This window comes from Eschrichtius robustus, chromosome 4 (genome assembly GCF_028021215.1).
Source record: "Eschrichtius robustus isolate mEscRob2 chromosome 4, mEscRob2.pri, whole genome shotgun sequence".
Lineage (NCBI taxonomy): Eukaryota > Metazoa > Chordata > Mammalia > Artiodactyla > Eschrichtiidae > Eschrichtius > Eschrichtius robustus.
The window spans coordinates 108,852,747-108,871,440 of record NC_090827.1 but is presented as its reverse complement, the minus strand read 5'-3'; the positions used below and the strand labels follow the sequence as shown (position 1 = coordinate 108,871,440).

Sequence of the window (18,694 nt, the reverse complement as noted above, 5' to 3'; positions counted from 1 at the left end):
GTGTCACTCCTCCGCTCCAAGCCCTGCAACAACCCCTTCACACAGGAAAAGCTGAGATCCTCACGAGAGCCCACAGGGCCCTGGGTGACCCGGAGCCCTGGGCAGCCTCTTGGACCCCCTTCCAGTCCCTCCCGATCCCGGGGGAGAGGCTGTCCCTTGACACGCCAAGCATGTTCCTGCCTGGGGCCTCCGGGCGCATGGCCTGTGCCTGGGAGGCTCCTCCCTGGAAGGCTCGGTCTCTGCCCGGATGCCGGCTGCTCACGGCTGGGGAGTGCCCCCAACCCCCGTCACGGTCCCTCTCCTGAGTCTGCTTTAGTTTTCTCCACAGCACTGACAGCCACCTGCCATGGTGCACACCCACCCCCTCTCTCTCCCCGATGATCCAGCTCTGCCTGCCCCCCTGCTGCATCCCTGGACCTGCCAGGTAACAGGTGCCCAATAATCATCGACCGAACAACCAACGAAGGAGTGAAAAAGCTCGGAGCACTGCGTTAGGGGCACCTGTGATGAGATCCACAGCATAAACATTAAAAATTGACAGCTAAGCAAAGTGAAATCCAATCTTGAAAGCATTGCTAAACGTCGACTGAACAGTGATCTTTTTATTAAGTAGAGTTCAGACAATTAATTCATTATAGAATGATTCATAAAAGTGATAAAAAGAACCAAACCTACCTTGAGAGGGTTTACATTTATTTTGTGATTTATTGGATGGTTTGCTGGGAGCGCTGGTTGGGGGAGGGTTAAACAACTTTTCTTCCATTTTGGCTTCCTTCACGTACTGGCATGATTTTCCCAACAGGACAATGCTGTTCAGTACTTTCAGAGATATCAACCTAAAACCGGAAAGAAACAACCAACCACTGCTGGAGTCCCTCTCAGTCACTGGGCAGGCAGAGGGGAGGGGGAGAGAGGATCACCCGGGAGCCGCAGGGCCCAGTTCCTTATGCAAAACCCGAGTTTCTGGAGGCTTCTTTACCACGGGGGACCATTTTTGAAAAACTCCTTAGTTCTCATTATAAGAAGAAATTATACTTAGAAGTCTCACCTGGTTCTAAATTGTTTGACATTTATTCTTTTATTACAAAACAAATACATTTAGCAAATGCAGATGAAAAACAACAACAAAAACTTATAATGCCACACTTCAGTACAAATCACTGTGACATGTGGCATATTATCCTTCAGTCATTTTTGCTCTGAATGTACGTCTATTCATACTTCTCACTGTCCAGAAATGGGGTCTCTTCAGAAGGCAGTAGGGGACTGGAGTTCAGAGCGAGTGCAGGGACTCCAGGGGCCAAGTGCCTGAGTTCGAATCCTGACTCCACTGCTCAGGACCTGTGTGGCTCTGAGTGAATCTCTTAACAGGTTAATCCATAAAGGAGGTGATTTCAGTAAGGTGCTCAGAACAGTGCTGAGCGCATAGAAATGCCAACAACTTTTGTCATTTTATTACCATCGTTGTTGCTGACATGACAATACATCATGAATATTCTCCAGAACCGCTGGTGTTCCTCAACGACATTATCTTAATGGTCTCACAATGCTGCACTATATTGGTTATCATATAACAAAGCCCCTCAAAGCCCTTAATTTCTGGTTACTTAGGCTATTTCTAATATTTTGCTTCTATTAAAAAGTTTCTGGTTAGGAAAACTTGCGTTAAATCCGTGTTTCCTTAAGATAAATTCCAAAATACATAATTACAGAAGTGAGATTTCTAGGCCAAAAGGTACATAACCTTTTTAGGCATCTGAAACAAATCTGGCAAAAATTCTGAAAAAAACTCTTCACACTGGTATCGTCACACAAATAGGGGCCCTTAAATGGCACAACACCAAGGACCTCACGGCCAGTTCTACAGTGAGTGAAGACGTGGGTGGCTATTCCTTAGGCCTGATATGAAATCCAATCCTGGCAGTGACACGGAACTACGCCATCAGTGAGGGGAAGTCCGAGGAGGGGCGTGGAAGGAGGTCAAACAAGAAGCAAACAGGCTTCCTTCACTCTCCCCGGCCTCCCCACTCCCCACTCCGGAGCACCGAGGGCCTCACATGGACCCAAGGCTGCAAGGACCTTCCGCGTGCGCGCGCCACTCTTCCAGGTTTACCGCCAGCCCCGATTTCCCCCGCCCTCCTTACTCAGCCCTTCCACTGCTTCCTTGACACCACTAGGGCATGTCTAGTAGGATCTCAAGCTTACAAAACCCAAACAGGACCCTCGATTCCAGCCCCAACCCTCCAAAAAATCCAAGGCGAACCAGCCCCACGTATCTGTCTTCACCGGCTTCCCCATCACAGTGGACGGCCAGCCCATCACCCTGACTGCCTGAGCCCCACACTCTGTGATCACACTTGATGCTTCGTGTTCCCTCTCGCCACACATTCAGTCAATGCATCAGCAAGTCCTGTACATCTCCAGCTTCAGTGTATCCCTAGCTGACAGATTCTTAGCACTCATTGCCACCATTCAATTCCAGCTGTGGTCACCCTTCCTGGGAACGACTGGAACAGCTTCCTGACCTGGCCTGACTTGTGCTTCTCTCCTTGCTACACTCCAGTCCATTCTCTGCATAACAGCCAGAGTGGCCCTTGCAAAAAGCCAGATGGATCTAGCCCTCTTGTGCTCACAAGACTCCAGTGGTTCCCCTCCCTCAGAGCTGAAGCCCAGGCCCTTCCTGGGGTCTGCTGGACCGCCGGCCATCCTTGCCCACGCTCTCTGCCTGGCAGGGTGGAGGTAAACAAGGAATGACACTAAGAACTTCGGAGGGCAGTGTGAGCATTTGTGCCACGGAAGGAGGATCTCACGTTTTTTAATGGCAGTAACTGATGAAAGTTACCTTAATACAGTAAAGCATTTCTATGTTCATTCAAACAGTACATGGTATGCAATCTGATCAGAACCACATCTTGCTTTGGGCATCACTGACATTGGCCGTGTAGCCTGAAGGCGGCACTGAGGGTGCGGAAAGCTTATTTGTGACTCACATACTTGGTGGAGACGGTGAACACTGACCGCTCCTGGGCTCCTGCGTCAGACACCTCTGGAGCACCTGCCGAGTCAGTCAGCAGGCAGACAGCGGTGTAGAAAACACTCAAAACGTGGAACCGGAAATACCCAGACGTCTCTAGAAAGCGGACCTCGTCCCAGAGGCAGATTCTGGGTGACTCTCTGGCTGAGGTCACTACCGTTACGCTTATCCTCTCCTCACTTTCTCCTCTCGAGATACTCAGTTCTGACTGCCGCCCAGAGCACGGCTCCTGATGCGCCACCCGATGCGCCACTGCACGTGAGCACAGGGACCAGGGATGGGGTCCCTTTCCGCCGAAGTAAGTAAACCTAAAGCTAGGCGGGGCTACTTTATCATAAATTCACGTCGTGAAAAAACTAGCTGTGGCAAAAATGCCTTTTTTATATTATTTTCTTCATACCGCTTATTACTATCTTAAAGTATTTTAGTTGTTTATTTGTTACCCTTTGTCATTCCCAACAAGATATAAGCCGCATGAGACCAACAAATCTGCAGATAAAAGTTTAACCAGTCACAGGCAGAGAAATGATACATTTCTGCAACTCCTTTGGGTTTATATGACATAGGCCTAGAGCATGCTAAATAATCAGTATGATAAACATAGTAGAAACAAAGATTTTTTTAAAACATAGAACAATATCTGATTACAATGGCAGATTTTATCATAAAACATGGGTGAAACTTAAGTCCTAGGCAGAAAGGGCTTTAAGTGATTTCACTAAAAGATTAAAATTAAATCTAAAGTGCTATTAATGCTACTACCAAACAGCATATTTAATTTAACTAGAATTTAACTGAGTCACAAATACATTTGGAGATACATGCTGTCAAGGGAGACCCCCAAGACAGTTGGGATGGGCATATTGTTATGATTTAGCTGCTATTAGCTTCCATCACATCTTGCATTTATACTTTACTGTATAACCAAAAACATATTCAAGAATGGTTAATCTTACCCGAAATAGAAGAGTATGACACAGGCATAAGACAGGATTCCTTGCACTTTAATTGAGCTTGTTACAACTCTGATGAGCTAGCCAGAAACAAACCAAAACAACAAAACACATAAACAAAACATACAAACACAGAGTTATTAGTTAATATTTAAATAAAGATTTCTCCATGCAGATTTTAACACTTTGGGCACATACCAGTGGCCTTTGTCTAAACTCAAGAAAGCAGTTCTAGTTTTGTTGATTCATATCAGAATCTGGCTGCTTGTGAAAGCTTCTGTGGTAGATTTGGATTCTTTAGACAAATCCAGGATGTCTGTGGCTAATGCCACGTTCAACTGCTGACTCTAAAGTCAGACACTGTACCTAGTTCATGAATGACATGTTTACCTGTACTTATTAACAGAGATGCAAATCAGCTGACTTTTAAAATAAAAATTATTCTGGAAGATACAAACGAATTCATCTTGCTGCATGTGTCCCTACCAGAGCTAGAAGCATTTAGTGGGCGTTTCCCTCGCTCCTGCTTTTTCTGTCCTTTTTTCTTTGACTCTCTAAGAACCCCCAATGACTTGCAGGGGGAGAGAGAAAAGGGAAACTTAGGGGGTTTGCACTGTTTAAAAAAACGAAATACTATTACAAAATTAATTACTTAAAAGCCAGAAACGTTCTGCCTCTTTTGGATAGTTATGATTAAACACCTATTTTCTTACTTATCTCACAGAAACATAGGAGTAACAGCACTATCCTTGGAAGTTTGCTGAATAAATCTGGTGGGATCTGTCGCTGGAAAACGTTTACACATTATAGGTTCAGCTTGATAATGAGCCCACATATTAGGGTATAGGGGGACTGCTATGTGAAAATAGAAAATCAGGGAAAATAACTGACCTTATCTAGTAATGTTATCATCAAATGGAAGGGTCTCTAAATAAATATCATAAGATACATTTTAAATGACATTTTAAAAATGCTTTTAATAAAAGAGCAATTGGGAGAAGACAGACAGAATGGACTGCCATATATTCAATAAAATTTCACGATGAGGAAAGATATGGAAGTCCTCATCTCTGTCACAGTCTCTAATGGGGAAATGACCCGTTGTACAAACATTTGTGACGGAAAGTAACATGGTTCTAGAATTTTATTCATTAATATGAAAGGCAAACCAATGATCACATTCAAGGCTTAAATGACTTCATTTTTACCCAGTACGTTATTAGGTAACTTTAAGATACATGTGTCCCAAGTCCAATTTCCTTGAGACCTTAACATGATTTATTTTACTTTTCTTGGATATGAATTCATTCTAGGACCAAAAGTAACATTTACAAGGAAACACTGCCACTCTTGGCCTTAATTAAAGAATTATCTTAGTTACTGAGGCCTCAGCTTATTCTTCAGGGCCCCTAGATTTCTACCAAAGCTAGGGTGTCGCTCTGGCACTCTGTGAGAAAAGCGCTGCAAAAGAAAACCTGCTGGATCCTCGCATAACTACATAATCCCCTTTGAAACTACAGGAGGTTTCCCAGAAGTGTTCTGCTAATCAATTATTAATTAAATTTAAATCTTTTTGTATAACAACCATAAAAACTTATTTAAAGAGTAAAACAAAGACTGAAGAAAAATCTAAAAAATCTACTAGTTTAAAAAATTCATACTAATTATGAATCGAGTTTTCTGGCAAATAAGTTACTAGATAAATAATTATTATTTGGCAAAGCAGGGACACACTTAAATCCAACCACTTAACCAATCCTTTAAAAAAAAATAAAGTCAGGCAAACTAGGTTTATTCTCACACTGTTGTATACTTTTTCCAGTTGTAGAAAACAAGTGTAGAAAAATTTTAAATTCTATTTCATCAATCTCTTAAAACTTTAACAAATAATTTTACTCTTGAAAACTTTTCTGTTTTTCCAAAATTCTAGGAGCTCCTATTCCCAAGCAAAAGAAAGCCAAATTAGTTAGTATATAATAAAAACAAGCTCCTGATACAACTGAAAACATTTAGGATGTGGTTATTAGAAGAGTCCTGCTGAAGTTTAAATAACATTAAATCTATTCATCATCCATCCTCTAAAAAAAAGTTAGGCAAGCTGGTCAAAACTACAGTTAGTATAATCTACAACTTCTTTATACATCTCTTAGTTAATTTCTATGGGACTCTGCATTATAAGAGAACTTCAGATGTCCTTTGACAAAAAGATGGTTGCATTTGTTTTGATATGAGAATAGGCAGCCAAAAAGGAATATAGGGACTTCCCTGGTGGCGCAGTGGTTAAGAATCCGCCTGCCAGTGCAGGGGACACGGGTTCGAGCCCTGGTCCGGGAGGATCCCACATGCCGCAGAGCATCTAAGCCTGTGCGCCACAACTACTGAGCCTGCGCTCTACAGCCCACGAGCCACAACTACTGAACCTGCGTGCCACAACTACCGAAGCCCACGCACCTAGAGCCCATGCTCTGCAACAAGTGAAGCCACCACAGTGAGAAGCCCATGCACTCCAACTAAGAGTAGAGCCCCCGCTTGCCGCAACTAGAGAAAGCCCACGTGCAGCAACAAAGACCCAACACAGCCAAAAAAAAAAAAAAAACCCAAAAAAGAATATAATATAGAGAATATATATAAGTGCAGCCAGCAAATCTTCTTAATTAACATTATTACAGCCTTAATTAAATATTATAGTAACTATATGCAAGGCTGTTCTGAGCAATTCATTAAAATATCAGAAGTTGATGACTAATTTTTTTGGTTGATCTAGTAAATTTCAGTGCTATTATTTAAAAATATATATGATATTTCCTGTGTATAACAGTAGAAAATCTCCTTGTAAAAACTTCGGAAAAATTTTAAGAAGTAGTGCTTATAATGAACACAGAATATTTCTTCATTTGTGCATACCATATTTATTTAATCTATTTCATCTGTTGCCAAATCTTTACTACTATAAATGCCACTGCAACGCATAACCTTGCCTATAAATCATCATGTGCCTTTTATAACTATTTTCTTAGGATAAATTCCTAGAACTGGAATTACTTCATCAAAGCATAATACTGTCACAGTGCCCTTTAGAAATGTTGGACCAACTTCTACTTCCACCAATATGTGTTACAGTGGCCACATCAATGCCTACCACTAGGTATTTCCACTCTAAAAGAAAAATCGTTGCCAAATGAATAAGCAAAAATGAATATTCTCCTTGTCAGGAAAGCCATTACATAAAATAGAGCCTTAATATCATTTACCTATTGGATGGCTCAAAATCCAAAAGGAAAATACTATAAAACAAAATTTCCTTCTAAGTCATGTACCTTTAATTTTCATATCAAGTCCTTTTAAAACAAACTTATTGATAATTCATTTATTAATATTCTGTAATGACAGTCATCTCGTCATAAAAAAGGGAAAAGTATGGACTTACTAAAACAGCTAGTGGGAGAGGAATAAACCCCATCCTCCGTGCCACGGAATCACTGTAATCAGTATATGCCTAGACAGAGAAAGGAGAAAAGGATTTACGGGATTAAACAGCATTTAAAAAGTACAATTCACTCATCACCAGCAAATGTTATAAACAGGTGAGGCTGTGAGCAAGAAGAGAACCTAGCACCTATAACGTAATTTAGTAAAATGATGTGGCAATCTAAATGTTCATAAGAAGTTTAAAATACAAAGCTGCACAACTGTTACAACACTGCAGAAATCATACCCTATGTAATGTTACATATTAGTATTATTTTTATTATTTTGTAAACATTTAGTGTCGAGAACAGAGATAAGTAGGAAGTTTACCTAGCTTTCCCTTAATTAATATCCCATGCTAAATTAAACCACTGTTCAGTTAACTTCAGACTATGTCTTTAATATAATACTCACATTTTTCTGTCGACTGCTAACAAGGTCAAAAGCAAGGCTGGCTCTATATTCACTGTAGACCTAAAGACAAGTAAGAATGAAATATTAAGTAATATAGTGCAAACATACAACGTGGAAAGATTTACCTTGTAGATAAGATGTTCAATAACTAGCCAGGAAGAAGATGCTAATAACTAAGTGACATCTGGGTAGTTTTCCTCTTATTCGTTTTCCTACAATATGGGTAAAACATAGCCTCAATTCCCCCAACTGGTAAGTTCACAGGCTTTGTAAAGGTTTCTCTTAAAGAGGGATAAATATTCAACGATTATGATCCTGAGAGTTTAGAATTTGGGGAGGAGTGGCTATTTTAAGTAGTGTAAGGCACAGAAAATAATTCTGAAAATTTAAATTAAATGAACACTTTAAAAAATACTATTACTGTATATCTAATGATAATGATGCCTTCTTAGAAAAATGAATGGTAAACATGATATAAAGCTGAATTCGAGAACACAGTTATGAAGGCACTTGTAAATTGTCATTTCCACTAAAAACTGCACTAAGTATTCGAATCAATCCTATTAGTTTTGACTTATGTTGCTGAGAAAATGATCCCATGAAAAGGAATTCTTGTTTTGAGGAAGCCAAGAGAGTAAAGGGTAAAATTACTTTATCAGCGTTTTGCAAAAAAGTGCAAAATTATATTTTATTCAAGTATATTAAAACATTCAGAAACCCAATAATCCAATCATCACATTATAGCGGCTGCAACTGCATTACATTTTAAGTCTTTGCCTTTTGAAATAAAACAATAAGCATCAGAGTAAGACAAAGCACAACCAAACCAAACCTAGATAACTGGTGAAATTACTATTCATTTTGGTCCTGAGGTAGGAATGAGGACCGCACTAGAAAACTTGCCTACGTTTTGTTTACAAGCCTACAGCCCCATTTCTATTTCTGGAAATTCTATAGAATACCTGGTTATAATATAAAACAAATCTCTCAAAGTTCCAGCAAATGCTTTCACTAGAAAAATATAAGGCTCTTGTCTTCTAGGACTTCTCAGAAACCTATTCATAATCACAGAAAAAGAATCAATTTTTAAATATAAAATATTAAACAATCTAGGCAGAGAGAGAAGTTTTGATATCTAATGTTTTAAATAGAAACAATGTGATTTTTAAACAGTTTAAGTAGACAGATTATGATGGCTATTAACCGTTTATAATGGTTTTGAGTTAGTGACACCCTGATCTCAACTACTGGTCAATCTATACCTCTACCCAAATGTATGGAACCAGAACTGTTTAATATTGAAATAATGTACTTTCAGTAGTACAATTATTTTTAGAAATTTAAAATTATAATTCTAACTTTAAAGTAGTAGTACTTTTCTATTTTCTTCATAAATGCAGTAAACTTAAACTTGCTCTTCTACAACTTTATAATATTAACCAGAAGTCAACACCAAACACTGAACTGCTTATTAAAATACATACATCTGCAGTAATGTCATTGAACTTTGTGATAAAGGCATGTTTTACAATATCCACAGCAATTTCTGATGTAACCACCATACAGACATCTGGAAACAACACCCAGAGATGATCTATAAAGTAGGGGAGAAGAGAGACAATTAAATCTCTTAATATGAACAAAATCCATAATATCCTATCACAGGCTACCACAGAAACCTGCAATCTCCACAGGGCAAAACTATAATGTTTTCAATAAGTGATAATAGAGAGAGAACCAGCATTCAATTAATTATCAGAAGAGCCATATTTTATCCAGATAAAGGATAAGTCATTCAACAAGTATTTATTCTGTGCTTCCTCTGTGCCAACCCCTATTGAAGCGGGCACAGTGGCGAGCAGAGCCCCTGGCTCCCTTCCCGGACCAGCACGGGAGGACTGGTGGGATGGCTAACTAAGCAGGCTCCTTGGAAAACTCTCTGGCTGCCTTAATGTGATGGTAAATAACTACTAGGAACATGTGCTGAAGTCAACTGAACAAATTCTTTTCCCTCCTTGATCACTAAGACTTAAAAGATACTGATCAATCATTTATTTCACTGTCATACAGATGTAATTTGTCAGATTTGCTCACCTTTACCGTATTTATTAAAATGTCAATTCAGTACCAAGTACCTGACCGAAAAATGCCAACAGATAACCTCCTTAGACCTTGAAGAAGGATATAAGAGTGGGACAGAGCAAGAAAAGGATCAGAATTGTTGGCAGGGACCTGTAGCAATCCAGCACCTGGGAAGCTGGAAGGTGGGGTGGAGAGAGCACAGCTGGGGCTCTGCCTGCTGACAAGACAAGGCAGTCTTAGGGAGTTTCACATCCTGTTGAGGTTTGGGGAATCAGGGAACCTCTTTCAACAGTAAACTCTGCCACTGACTGGCTAGATGATGCTGGCAATTACCTAAGTTCTAGCTTCCTCATCTACAAGATAAAAGTATCTACACTTCACCATTATGAGAATTAAATGAGACAATGATGTAAAGTGCATAGCAATGGGCCCAGCATACAGAAAAGCTTGTACTATTTTTATGTTGTTCAGCATCTTGGGAATTTAGGGTAAGCTTCTGTAAGTGGTATTTGGTTTAAAAAAATTTTTTAAAAAACCTAAAAAAGACAAAAACAAAGAGTGAAAGAATGATGAATTTACCAACAAAGAAGTGTTCCTCTTATCATACTCGCAAAGAAAACTAAGATAACTTGTTGAAAGTCAAGTACAAATGAGAACACGACTTTAAACATCCAGTTGTCAGCAGGTTTAGGGATTACTGTCCTGGGGTGCAACAATACCGCTGTTTCGGGACTGCTGAATCCAGCTATGCAGAGAATCTAGGAGGGTGTGTGTGTGTGTGTGTGTGTAGGAGGGGCTTTGCTACCACAGGTCAAGTAGCCTTTGGATCTATTCAGATGAGACGTCAAGCCACTGTTAAGATATACCATTTGATTTTATGCTTTCTACAAGAAAATAACTCCTGGAAATATATTTCCAAGATCATGTATCTCATTCTACATCTGTTTCTGATGTTTCACACACACCTGAAAACTAACAAGTTATTAAATACCTATAACATGCACGGCATTGGGGGTATTAAACTGCAAAACATGACCTCGATGCTTAAGAACAAGGTTATACAGAAATGTCAGACGTAAAAAATTCTAAATTACTTGAGATATCTGATCATTTCCCACCAAGCTGACTTCAGCACCACCAGACTGCGTTCTAATTACCTATCTATTTCCTCTATTAGCTTGTGATTCCTACGCACATCTTAGTCCTTCTTACCTGTGCCAGTGCCCAGCACATAACATATACTCAGTGAATGTCTGCTAGCTGAATGACTGATGAAAATTCATGGAATCTCAACAACTTCCTTGCCAGCCTTGATTCAGAGAGTGTAAGTAACAAAGTTTACTGTTTTACATTATATTTCTTTAATTTATCTTTATTCAAAATGCTAATTCATAGGCAGTGAATGAGTAAAAGATAAATTTTAGGAAAGAGTAAAAGTTCTTCTGGTGAACCCGTAAAATGAAAAAGATCTGACTGTATTTAGATAACCACAGCACACTACAGTTAGAAAAATCAGCAAAGAGGCTTGGAAGCTGCAGTGCTCGACAGGGTCCACTCACCCACTGGGTACACAGCTCTAGAGATGCTGTGTGGCTCACGGGAAATGACGGGCCAAACACTACGGCCCGTGGTCTGGCTCCCACCAGACCACAGAGAGCACACTCAATCTGTCCTACTGGAACGGTTATTTCCAACATCCAAAGAGTTGAACAGCTAAAAATTTTGAAGTTTTCGGCAATATTCATTTTATTCCATGGAAGAGAATGATTTTTGGTTCAAGAGTAAAATTGGAAGGCACCGTATTTGTTAAGAGTTACTTACCTGGATTCCAAGAAAACTGTTCCATGTTTCTTAGACACACTATTAGCAAAAGCACATAATTTGTGAATCGTTCTTTAATATCTGAAAAAGAATTTAACATACAAATAGTAGATATATAACAAATTGTATATAAATAACAATTACAGAGTATGTATCTAAAATAACTTTTAGTCAGAGCATGATGAAATTATATATGTAAATGTGTGTAAAATTAATATATTATAAAATATATATAAAATGTCTGTAAAATTATATATAGGGTGGTGCTACGTTGGTAAGCCATCTACTTCTTTCACCAACATAATTCTAGTATGGAAATTCCAGTTTTCTACAGACTTCAAAAAATATTCAAGCCATCAATCTGCTCATATTGAGTCAGACTGCTCCTGTGGTCTTCGGGAATGTAAGAAAACTGTTTTCATTTTACAGAAGAAGAAATAATAGAAGAGTGTAAAATATAAGACTTTGGGTAACATAAAACCCCTGCTTCCCAGACTATTTCCGATCTGGTAAATAGTAAGTATACAAGTACCGACCTGAGGAATCCTTCAGCTAAGAAAGTGCTAGTACTACAATAGCATTACTAAGAATATATGTGGAACTTAGGGGAATAAAACAAGCAAAAAATTAGGTTTCATGATATTTACCGTAAGTTACTAAGTATTCTGGGCTTAGTCTGAATGAATTTAATAAAAGCAAATAAGTAAATTCCTGCTAAAGGCTAGTTTACACATTTCACTTTTGAAGCTGTTATCTTCATCAGAGCCTAAGATACTATGTAACCAAAAAATGGAATGAAATAAATCTATGTCTGTGGTAAGTCTGGTACATCCATGTGTTGGGTCTATGCAATGGTAGGGCTGTGGCTAGAAGCCATCACGCATATAGTGCCCATCTCGAAAGTCTGTATACATCTGTCATTTCCCTAATAATCTAATATCTCAGGAATTCAACTGTGGGACCCCCTGTAGCCCTCTGCATTTCAGTTTCACTCTGAAGTCCTTCCTGGGACTGCTTTGTTCTTCCTTTCTGATTTCCACCTTTCCCTGTCACTCTAGAGCAAATGATTTGGACTTTTATTCTACAGCTAAACCTCGGCCTCTGTAAGTGAGCTGGCGTTTTCCATGTGTCTTCTTCCCTAAATTCCTGAACTCTCTCTAGTTAGTAGCAGTACCTCTTTTCTAGGGTAGCTCGGCTCCTAGCCCCTATTTGTGAGGAGTCTGAGCTGTACCTTTACTTCTTCACAGGCCAGGGGGCACAATTTGCTGTTCTATTATGAATCCATAGCATTATTTCTTACGAAATGCCACGTTCTGGGGTATAAGCTCACAGCACGTGAGTCTCCAGGGGAAGAGCACAGGCGTGCCCCCTCGAAGGGCACTGCAGACTTGCAAGGAAGCACACTGTGGAGTGTAAAGCACACGTTGTGACTAGTTCTAGATCACATTTTCAACTTATTCTGTGATTTCAAATGGGAGTATAGGTTAAAAGAAGCTGAAAAAAGCCTGTCCTAGAATAATTTCCATCATAATCTAAATAAAATGTATTCCCTGCTACTTATGTATAGTTAACTGTGGGACTTAATTCATGGGACTAATTAAATTTGTCCATGTACTTTCAGTTGGAATTCTGTACAGTTATTCACAGAGCTGCATCTATATGTGTGCTAAGCCCTTTGGATTTCTAATGTCCATCAACAAATTTAGCGAAGAAATGTACTTATTTCTGACCTTTCCACTTTCCATGATACTGACTTGGTTCACTGCAGAATTATCTGGAAAGAAACTGCCTTGTGAAATTTCAAATAGTATTTGAGATAAGCCAACATAATTTTTATGAAGTCTTATATAATAAAACAAAAACAAGAGCAGTGTTTAAATTAATCATATCTGATTCTTGGACACATGGTAGCTGCCGGCATAGAGGAAACCTATAATCATTTCAATTCTAAGAATACTGATAAAAGGGGAAAAACTCCATTTTATTAGGGGGATATTTAAGGTCAAATAGATTTTAGAAAAGCAGACTATTTCAAAATACTGTAGAGATTAATAAAAATTGATAAATTCTGGTAGATAAATGCAATTTTACACTATGAGGGACGTGAAAGGTGGTAAGTGTGAAGATTAAAAACACAATAAAAAAAGCACTCATTTATCAATCTAACTATGAAAATGAGGCTGCTATGTGGCTATTAAAAAATCCCACTATGTTTCATTCTTGTACTTTCACAATTTTATTTTTTGTACATACATTTAAATAATTTATAGAGATTTGACTTTTAAAATTTGAGCATCACTAAAGTATACCGAAATTCTGACACAGTTCCTCCGCAATAAAATAAAATCTTACATAAAGAAGTAAGATTTTTTAGAATAATAGATTCTAATAATGATAAAATGTAAATATGTTGTTGATTGAATGAGTTATCTATTTTACAATATTAATAATGCAATCCACAACGTATTTACATCATATCTCATCTTCAGAACAGTTTTGACTTGGATTGAACTCGCATTAATTAAAAAGTGAAACTCCTACCAAAATGGGAATGTCTTCTCTTAATCTTTATTAATGAGCTTAAAAACACTGGTGATTAATTTTTTAAAAATATTTCTGATAATCAAATGATTAAGCTCCTTTTTCCTCTTCTAAGTCACCACTAACAGGGATATATTTTAACATATTTACAGTCACAATTTAAATGTGCAATGAGTGACTCTTTTATTTCCAACAGTCATTCAAATTAATGCAGGTACACAGGCTTATGTTAAGAGAGTTAAACAGAATCACCCTGAGCTGGAACCTTACTTCAGACCAATGTAACTCCTGCAGGATCTTTCTGAAGGTACAGTTCACATTGTCAGTGGGTTAACAGCTATGTAAAAAATTTCATTTTAAGAACCCAGGTCAGAAAGGTCTAGGTTCCATACTCAGCTGGGGCTTACAATGACATGATGTGGAAGAAAGGACATCATGTTAAAAGTTGGGTTTTATTAACTAAACTCTATTTCGTGTGTCCTCAGGTAACTCCCCTAAAGACAATGTACAGTCAGGCAAGAAACTGAAAGGGATAATAAAGTCACTCTAGAATTTCCAAACCAAGTTTTCAACATTAAACTAGCATGAGGTACTAAATTTGATCCCATGTACACGGCAGCTCAGTTTTCCAGGGAAATTCACAGGGAAAGAAATAGCTGGTGTGTGACCGGCAGCATCCTGTGGCCTGGCTCTCATTTCACAGCTGCTAATGCACGTGGAGGAGGCAATAAACTCAGTCACCACGTGAAAGGCAGGCGGTAGTGACTCCTTTCCTATCCCTTTAATATCTGAGCACCACCTGCAACATCAGCGAGACTGTCTACGACAGATTTTTCTTTTTCTTACTTGGGAACAGGTTTTAAAAGCTACCTTAGGTAAAATTAGTTTCTTATAAAACTTGAAGGGAGACAGAAGGGGGTACAATGCAGATCACCCTGCATTGTAACGTGAATTATTTTACCTCTAACAAAAAGCAAAATTTTTCATGCTGATTACTCACCATTTTAAGCCAAAATATACTTCTGAATTTCTTATAGACTCACATGCATTGCTTGATTAATATGCTACTGTTTTCAGAGTTTTCTTAGAACTGAAATATTGAATTCCTTATCTTTCTAAGCTAAGAGATTAAAATTTGGGGGACTTGTTTATAAAAGAAAGGAAAAAGGGATATTAATTATATCAACATACTGGCGATAAGGTTGAAAATCGTTCACAATCTCCTCCTCACGATACATAAAGACTGAAAACCCTTACAACTTAAAGATCTGCATGTCTAGTTTAAAGCTCTACAAAGAGTGCCTACTCAAACCAGGTTATTAATTTAAATAGAAATAATATGATTTCTGCTACAAGTGAAATTCTTGTAGTTGAAGCAATATATTCTAGAGTTAACTCCTGAAGCTGAGAAGAGCATGCCCCTTCCCTCCTACCCCTCCCCTCCTCTTTCATTTCAAATGTAAAGAGCTTGGCAGCACACGTTTGAGAGAATATTACTGCACAGAACGACACTGTGCCAAGTGCCCTTCAGAGCTCTGAGATCTAAGGTCTATCACTGCTCCACAGAATTGTCTAAAGTTTTTCATTAGTTCTTTCTGTTCCTTGCCTGGTTATCAAATCTCCTATAATTCTAAACACTCCTTTGCTTTAATATATTCATATGCCATTATTTTCCTTGTCTAATATATGTACAGCAAAATTTACGTACCGTGAAATTTTACTTTTAAGTGTACAATTTGATTGAGTTTTGATGAATGCATAAGCTATGCCACCATTCCCATAACTAAAATATGAACAGTTCCATCACGACAGTAAGTTTCCTTGCATCCCTCCCAGTCAACCCCACCCCCAGTAAGTAATCACTCTTTTATTTCTATCATCATAAATTAATCTTATCTGATCATAAACCTCATAAGTATGAAATCACACAGTACGCACTTATTTGTGTCTGGCCTCTTTTCACTCAGCATAAGGCTTTTGAGATTCATCCATGTAGCTGAATATACGCAGTTCTCTCTAACTGCTGAATAGTGTCCCACAGTGTAGATATACCAAAATTTATTTATCTGCTTTCTTCTTAATGGGAGGATTTGGGTTGTTCCCAGTTTTGGGCTATGGATAAAGCTGCCATAACAATTCTTTACAAGTACAAGTCCTTTTGTGAACCTGTGTTCCCGCTGGTGAGTGATAGGGTAGGTGAATGTGTAACTGTGTAAGAAACCGCCAAAAGGTTTCCCAGAGCAGCTGCAGCATTTCACATGCACCATCAGTGCGGGGCACTCCCCAGCGCCACTGACACACACTGGCAGCCACGGGACCAGCCATGCCAGTGGGCGCGTGACCTCTCACTGGCTTTTTCACCCCTGTTCTCCACCACAGTGCAAATGGCAACATGGTGAAAGAGATAAGTAATGTCTTCATATTCTTACGAAAACAGTTTTGACTTTGCAGACTCCCCTCCAGGGTTCCATGGGCCACACCTTGAGAACCAAGACACTGTGCTGCTATGATCATCCTAACTATGTAAGATAAGGTTTCTGGGGATAAATTCTGTGCCCTCACACATCTTAGAATTAGAAAGGAGGCAGTAAGGCACAACTGAAAAAGCCGAGAATGAAGAGCCAATCTGAGGCTTATCATCAGATTTCTCTCAGTAGCTAAGTGAGTGACCTTAGGGAAGTCAAATTACTCTCTGTTTCAACTTTCACATCTGTAAAATGGAATAATATCAGCTGCTCCTAAGAAATTTCTGGATCAGTGAGAAGCTTCTGAAAGTATGGTAAGGTGCGATGCATATACCTGTAATTTTTTACTATCTTAAACATCCTGAGATTACAATAACCAAAATAATAATAATAAAAAAACTTAGTAAAGATGTTGAGAGAATAAAAGAAAGCACTGCTTAAGTGAGAGAAAACAGTGGCCCGTAGGAAACGTGACATTAGAGTTTCAGAATGAGTTACAAAATAATACTGCATAAAGCTGCAAGTAGAATCTGATTGTACATACCGCTATTTGACATTTGAAAAAGATTGTTCTTTTCAAACTTCTTGAAAACACTTCCTTTAATTTCAACAAACTGAAATAGTAAACACAAATATCATCTTCATCATTAACGCAGTTTTAAAAATGGACATGCTACATATAAAACTTCTTAGAGAATAACATTTAGAAAAAATAACTTTTTCCCATTCAGAATACTGCTGTTAAAGTACCATATAACCTCAAAAATGTAAAATAAAATCTCATACTTACATTATTAGACATCATAATAGTAAGCAGGGACTTGTTGTGTGAGTTAAAAGCCACGTTGAGAGTTGTTGCCTGAACCATTATAAGGATTGCATGCAAAACTAGCAGTAAGTGATGTCAAGGAAAAAACTTGTCTGTTTTCAGTTTGTATTAACAGATAATGCTATAAAATCTTGCAAGTTTATAATGGGGAAAAAAGATGACTATGCTTTCTAAATCAAGTCTTACGTAAGTATTTTATTATCTCTGTAATTTCCCTATTAGCTATAGTTGATATAAATTTGATGGGATAAGATGTATGCAACTCATATGAAACAAAACAAAAGCAGAAATGAATCCAGTCATTAAGACTGTGAGTCCTGGAAAACAGTCGTCTTGTTCTTTCTGGATCTTTGGCATTTGGTACAATGCTTAGGAAATAGGATCTCAGAGAAGTTTATTAAATAAATGGAAAAAATTATGGTAAATACTGAAAGAAGAAACCTAGATATATACATTGTGAATTAAGATAATTTGCATTCTAAAATAGAAGAGAACACAAAGTAAAAGTTAGTCTGGAACTGATTTTCCTCTCTGGTTCTGCAGGGGGCGGGGAATATAATAAGAAATGTCTGATAATTAATTAAGATTCTTCTTCAGATGTCATTTTTGAAGACATCCACAAGCTGCAGAATTATACTCATATTACATATGGAATAGTTTGTTTAAATTAGAACAGTAACTTTTTACTTCATTATACTTGGAACAAGCTTTTACTCTCCACAGAAATTTTTCCCACATAGTCCTTTAACTTCCCAAATATTAATCCAATTCTTTCAAGCATTGCTCTTTCAGAGACAGTACAGAAAAAAAAAAATCACACGACACATTCCTCTGAACGAGTCCTGATCCCATATGGACCTTAAGTGTAGGTATGCATGTGTGTGTAAATATACATACACACACGTGCATACCGTGCTATATAGTAAAGCATTTACTCTCCAAAAGAAAAGCTTTCAGGAGAGGAAGGAGGGAGAAATAAAAGCTCAAAAATTCCTCCCTAACCAATTTCAAATTTTATTTCTAGATGAATTGTATATATTTTAAGCTGAAGGTTAAAACAAAGAATTCATAGGTTTAAAGATAACTT

General features: G+C 38.2%; 1 protein-coding gene across 1 annotated transcript in view; it reads right to left on the bottom strand.

Moving 5' to 3' along the window:
• Positions 1 to 18,694, bottom strand: part of TAPT1 (transmembrane anterior posterior transformation 1) — a 61,028-nt gene that overhangs the window by 4,472 nt on the left and 37,862 nt on the right. The window contains exons 6-13 of the mRNA XM_068543195.1: positions 17,569 to 17,666; positions 17,323 to 17,392; positions 11,773 to 11,853; positions 9,354 to 9,463; positions 7,870 to 7,929; positions 7,415 to 7,483; positions 3,991 to 4,067; positions 676 to 836 (exon numbers count right to left, since the gene is read on the bottom strand). Coding sequence (XP_068399296.1) covers positions 676 to 836; positions 3,991 to 4,067; positions 7,415 to 7,483; positions 7,870 to 7,929; positions 9,354 to 9,463; positions 11,773 to 11,853; positions 17,323 to 17,392; positions 17,569 to 17,666 — 726 coding nt within the window. The remainder of the gene's footprint in view (positions 1 to 675; positions 837 to 3,990; positions 4,068 to 7,414; positions 7,484 to 7,869; positions 7,930 to 9,353; positions 9,464 to 11,772; positions 11,854 to 17,322; positions 17,393 to 17,568; positions 17,667 to 18,694) is intronic.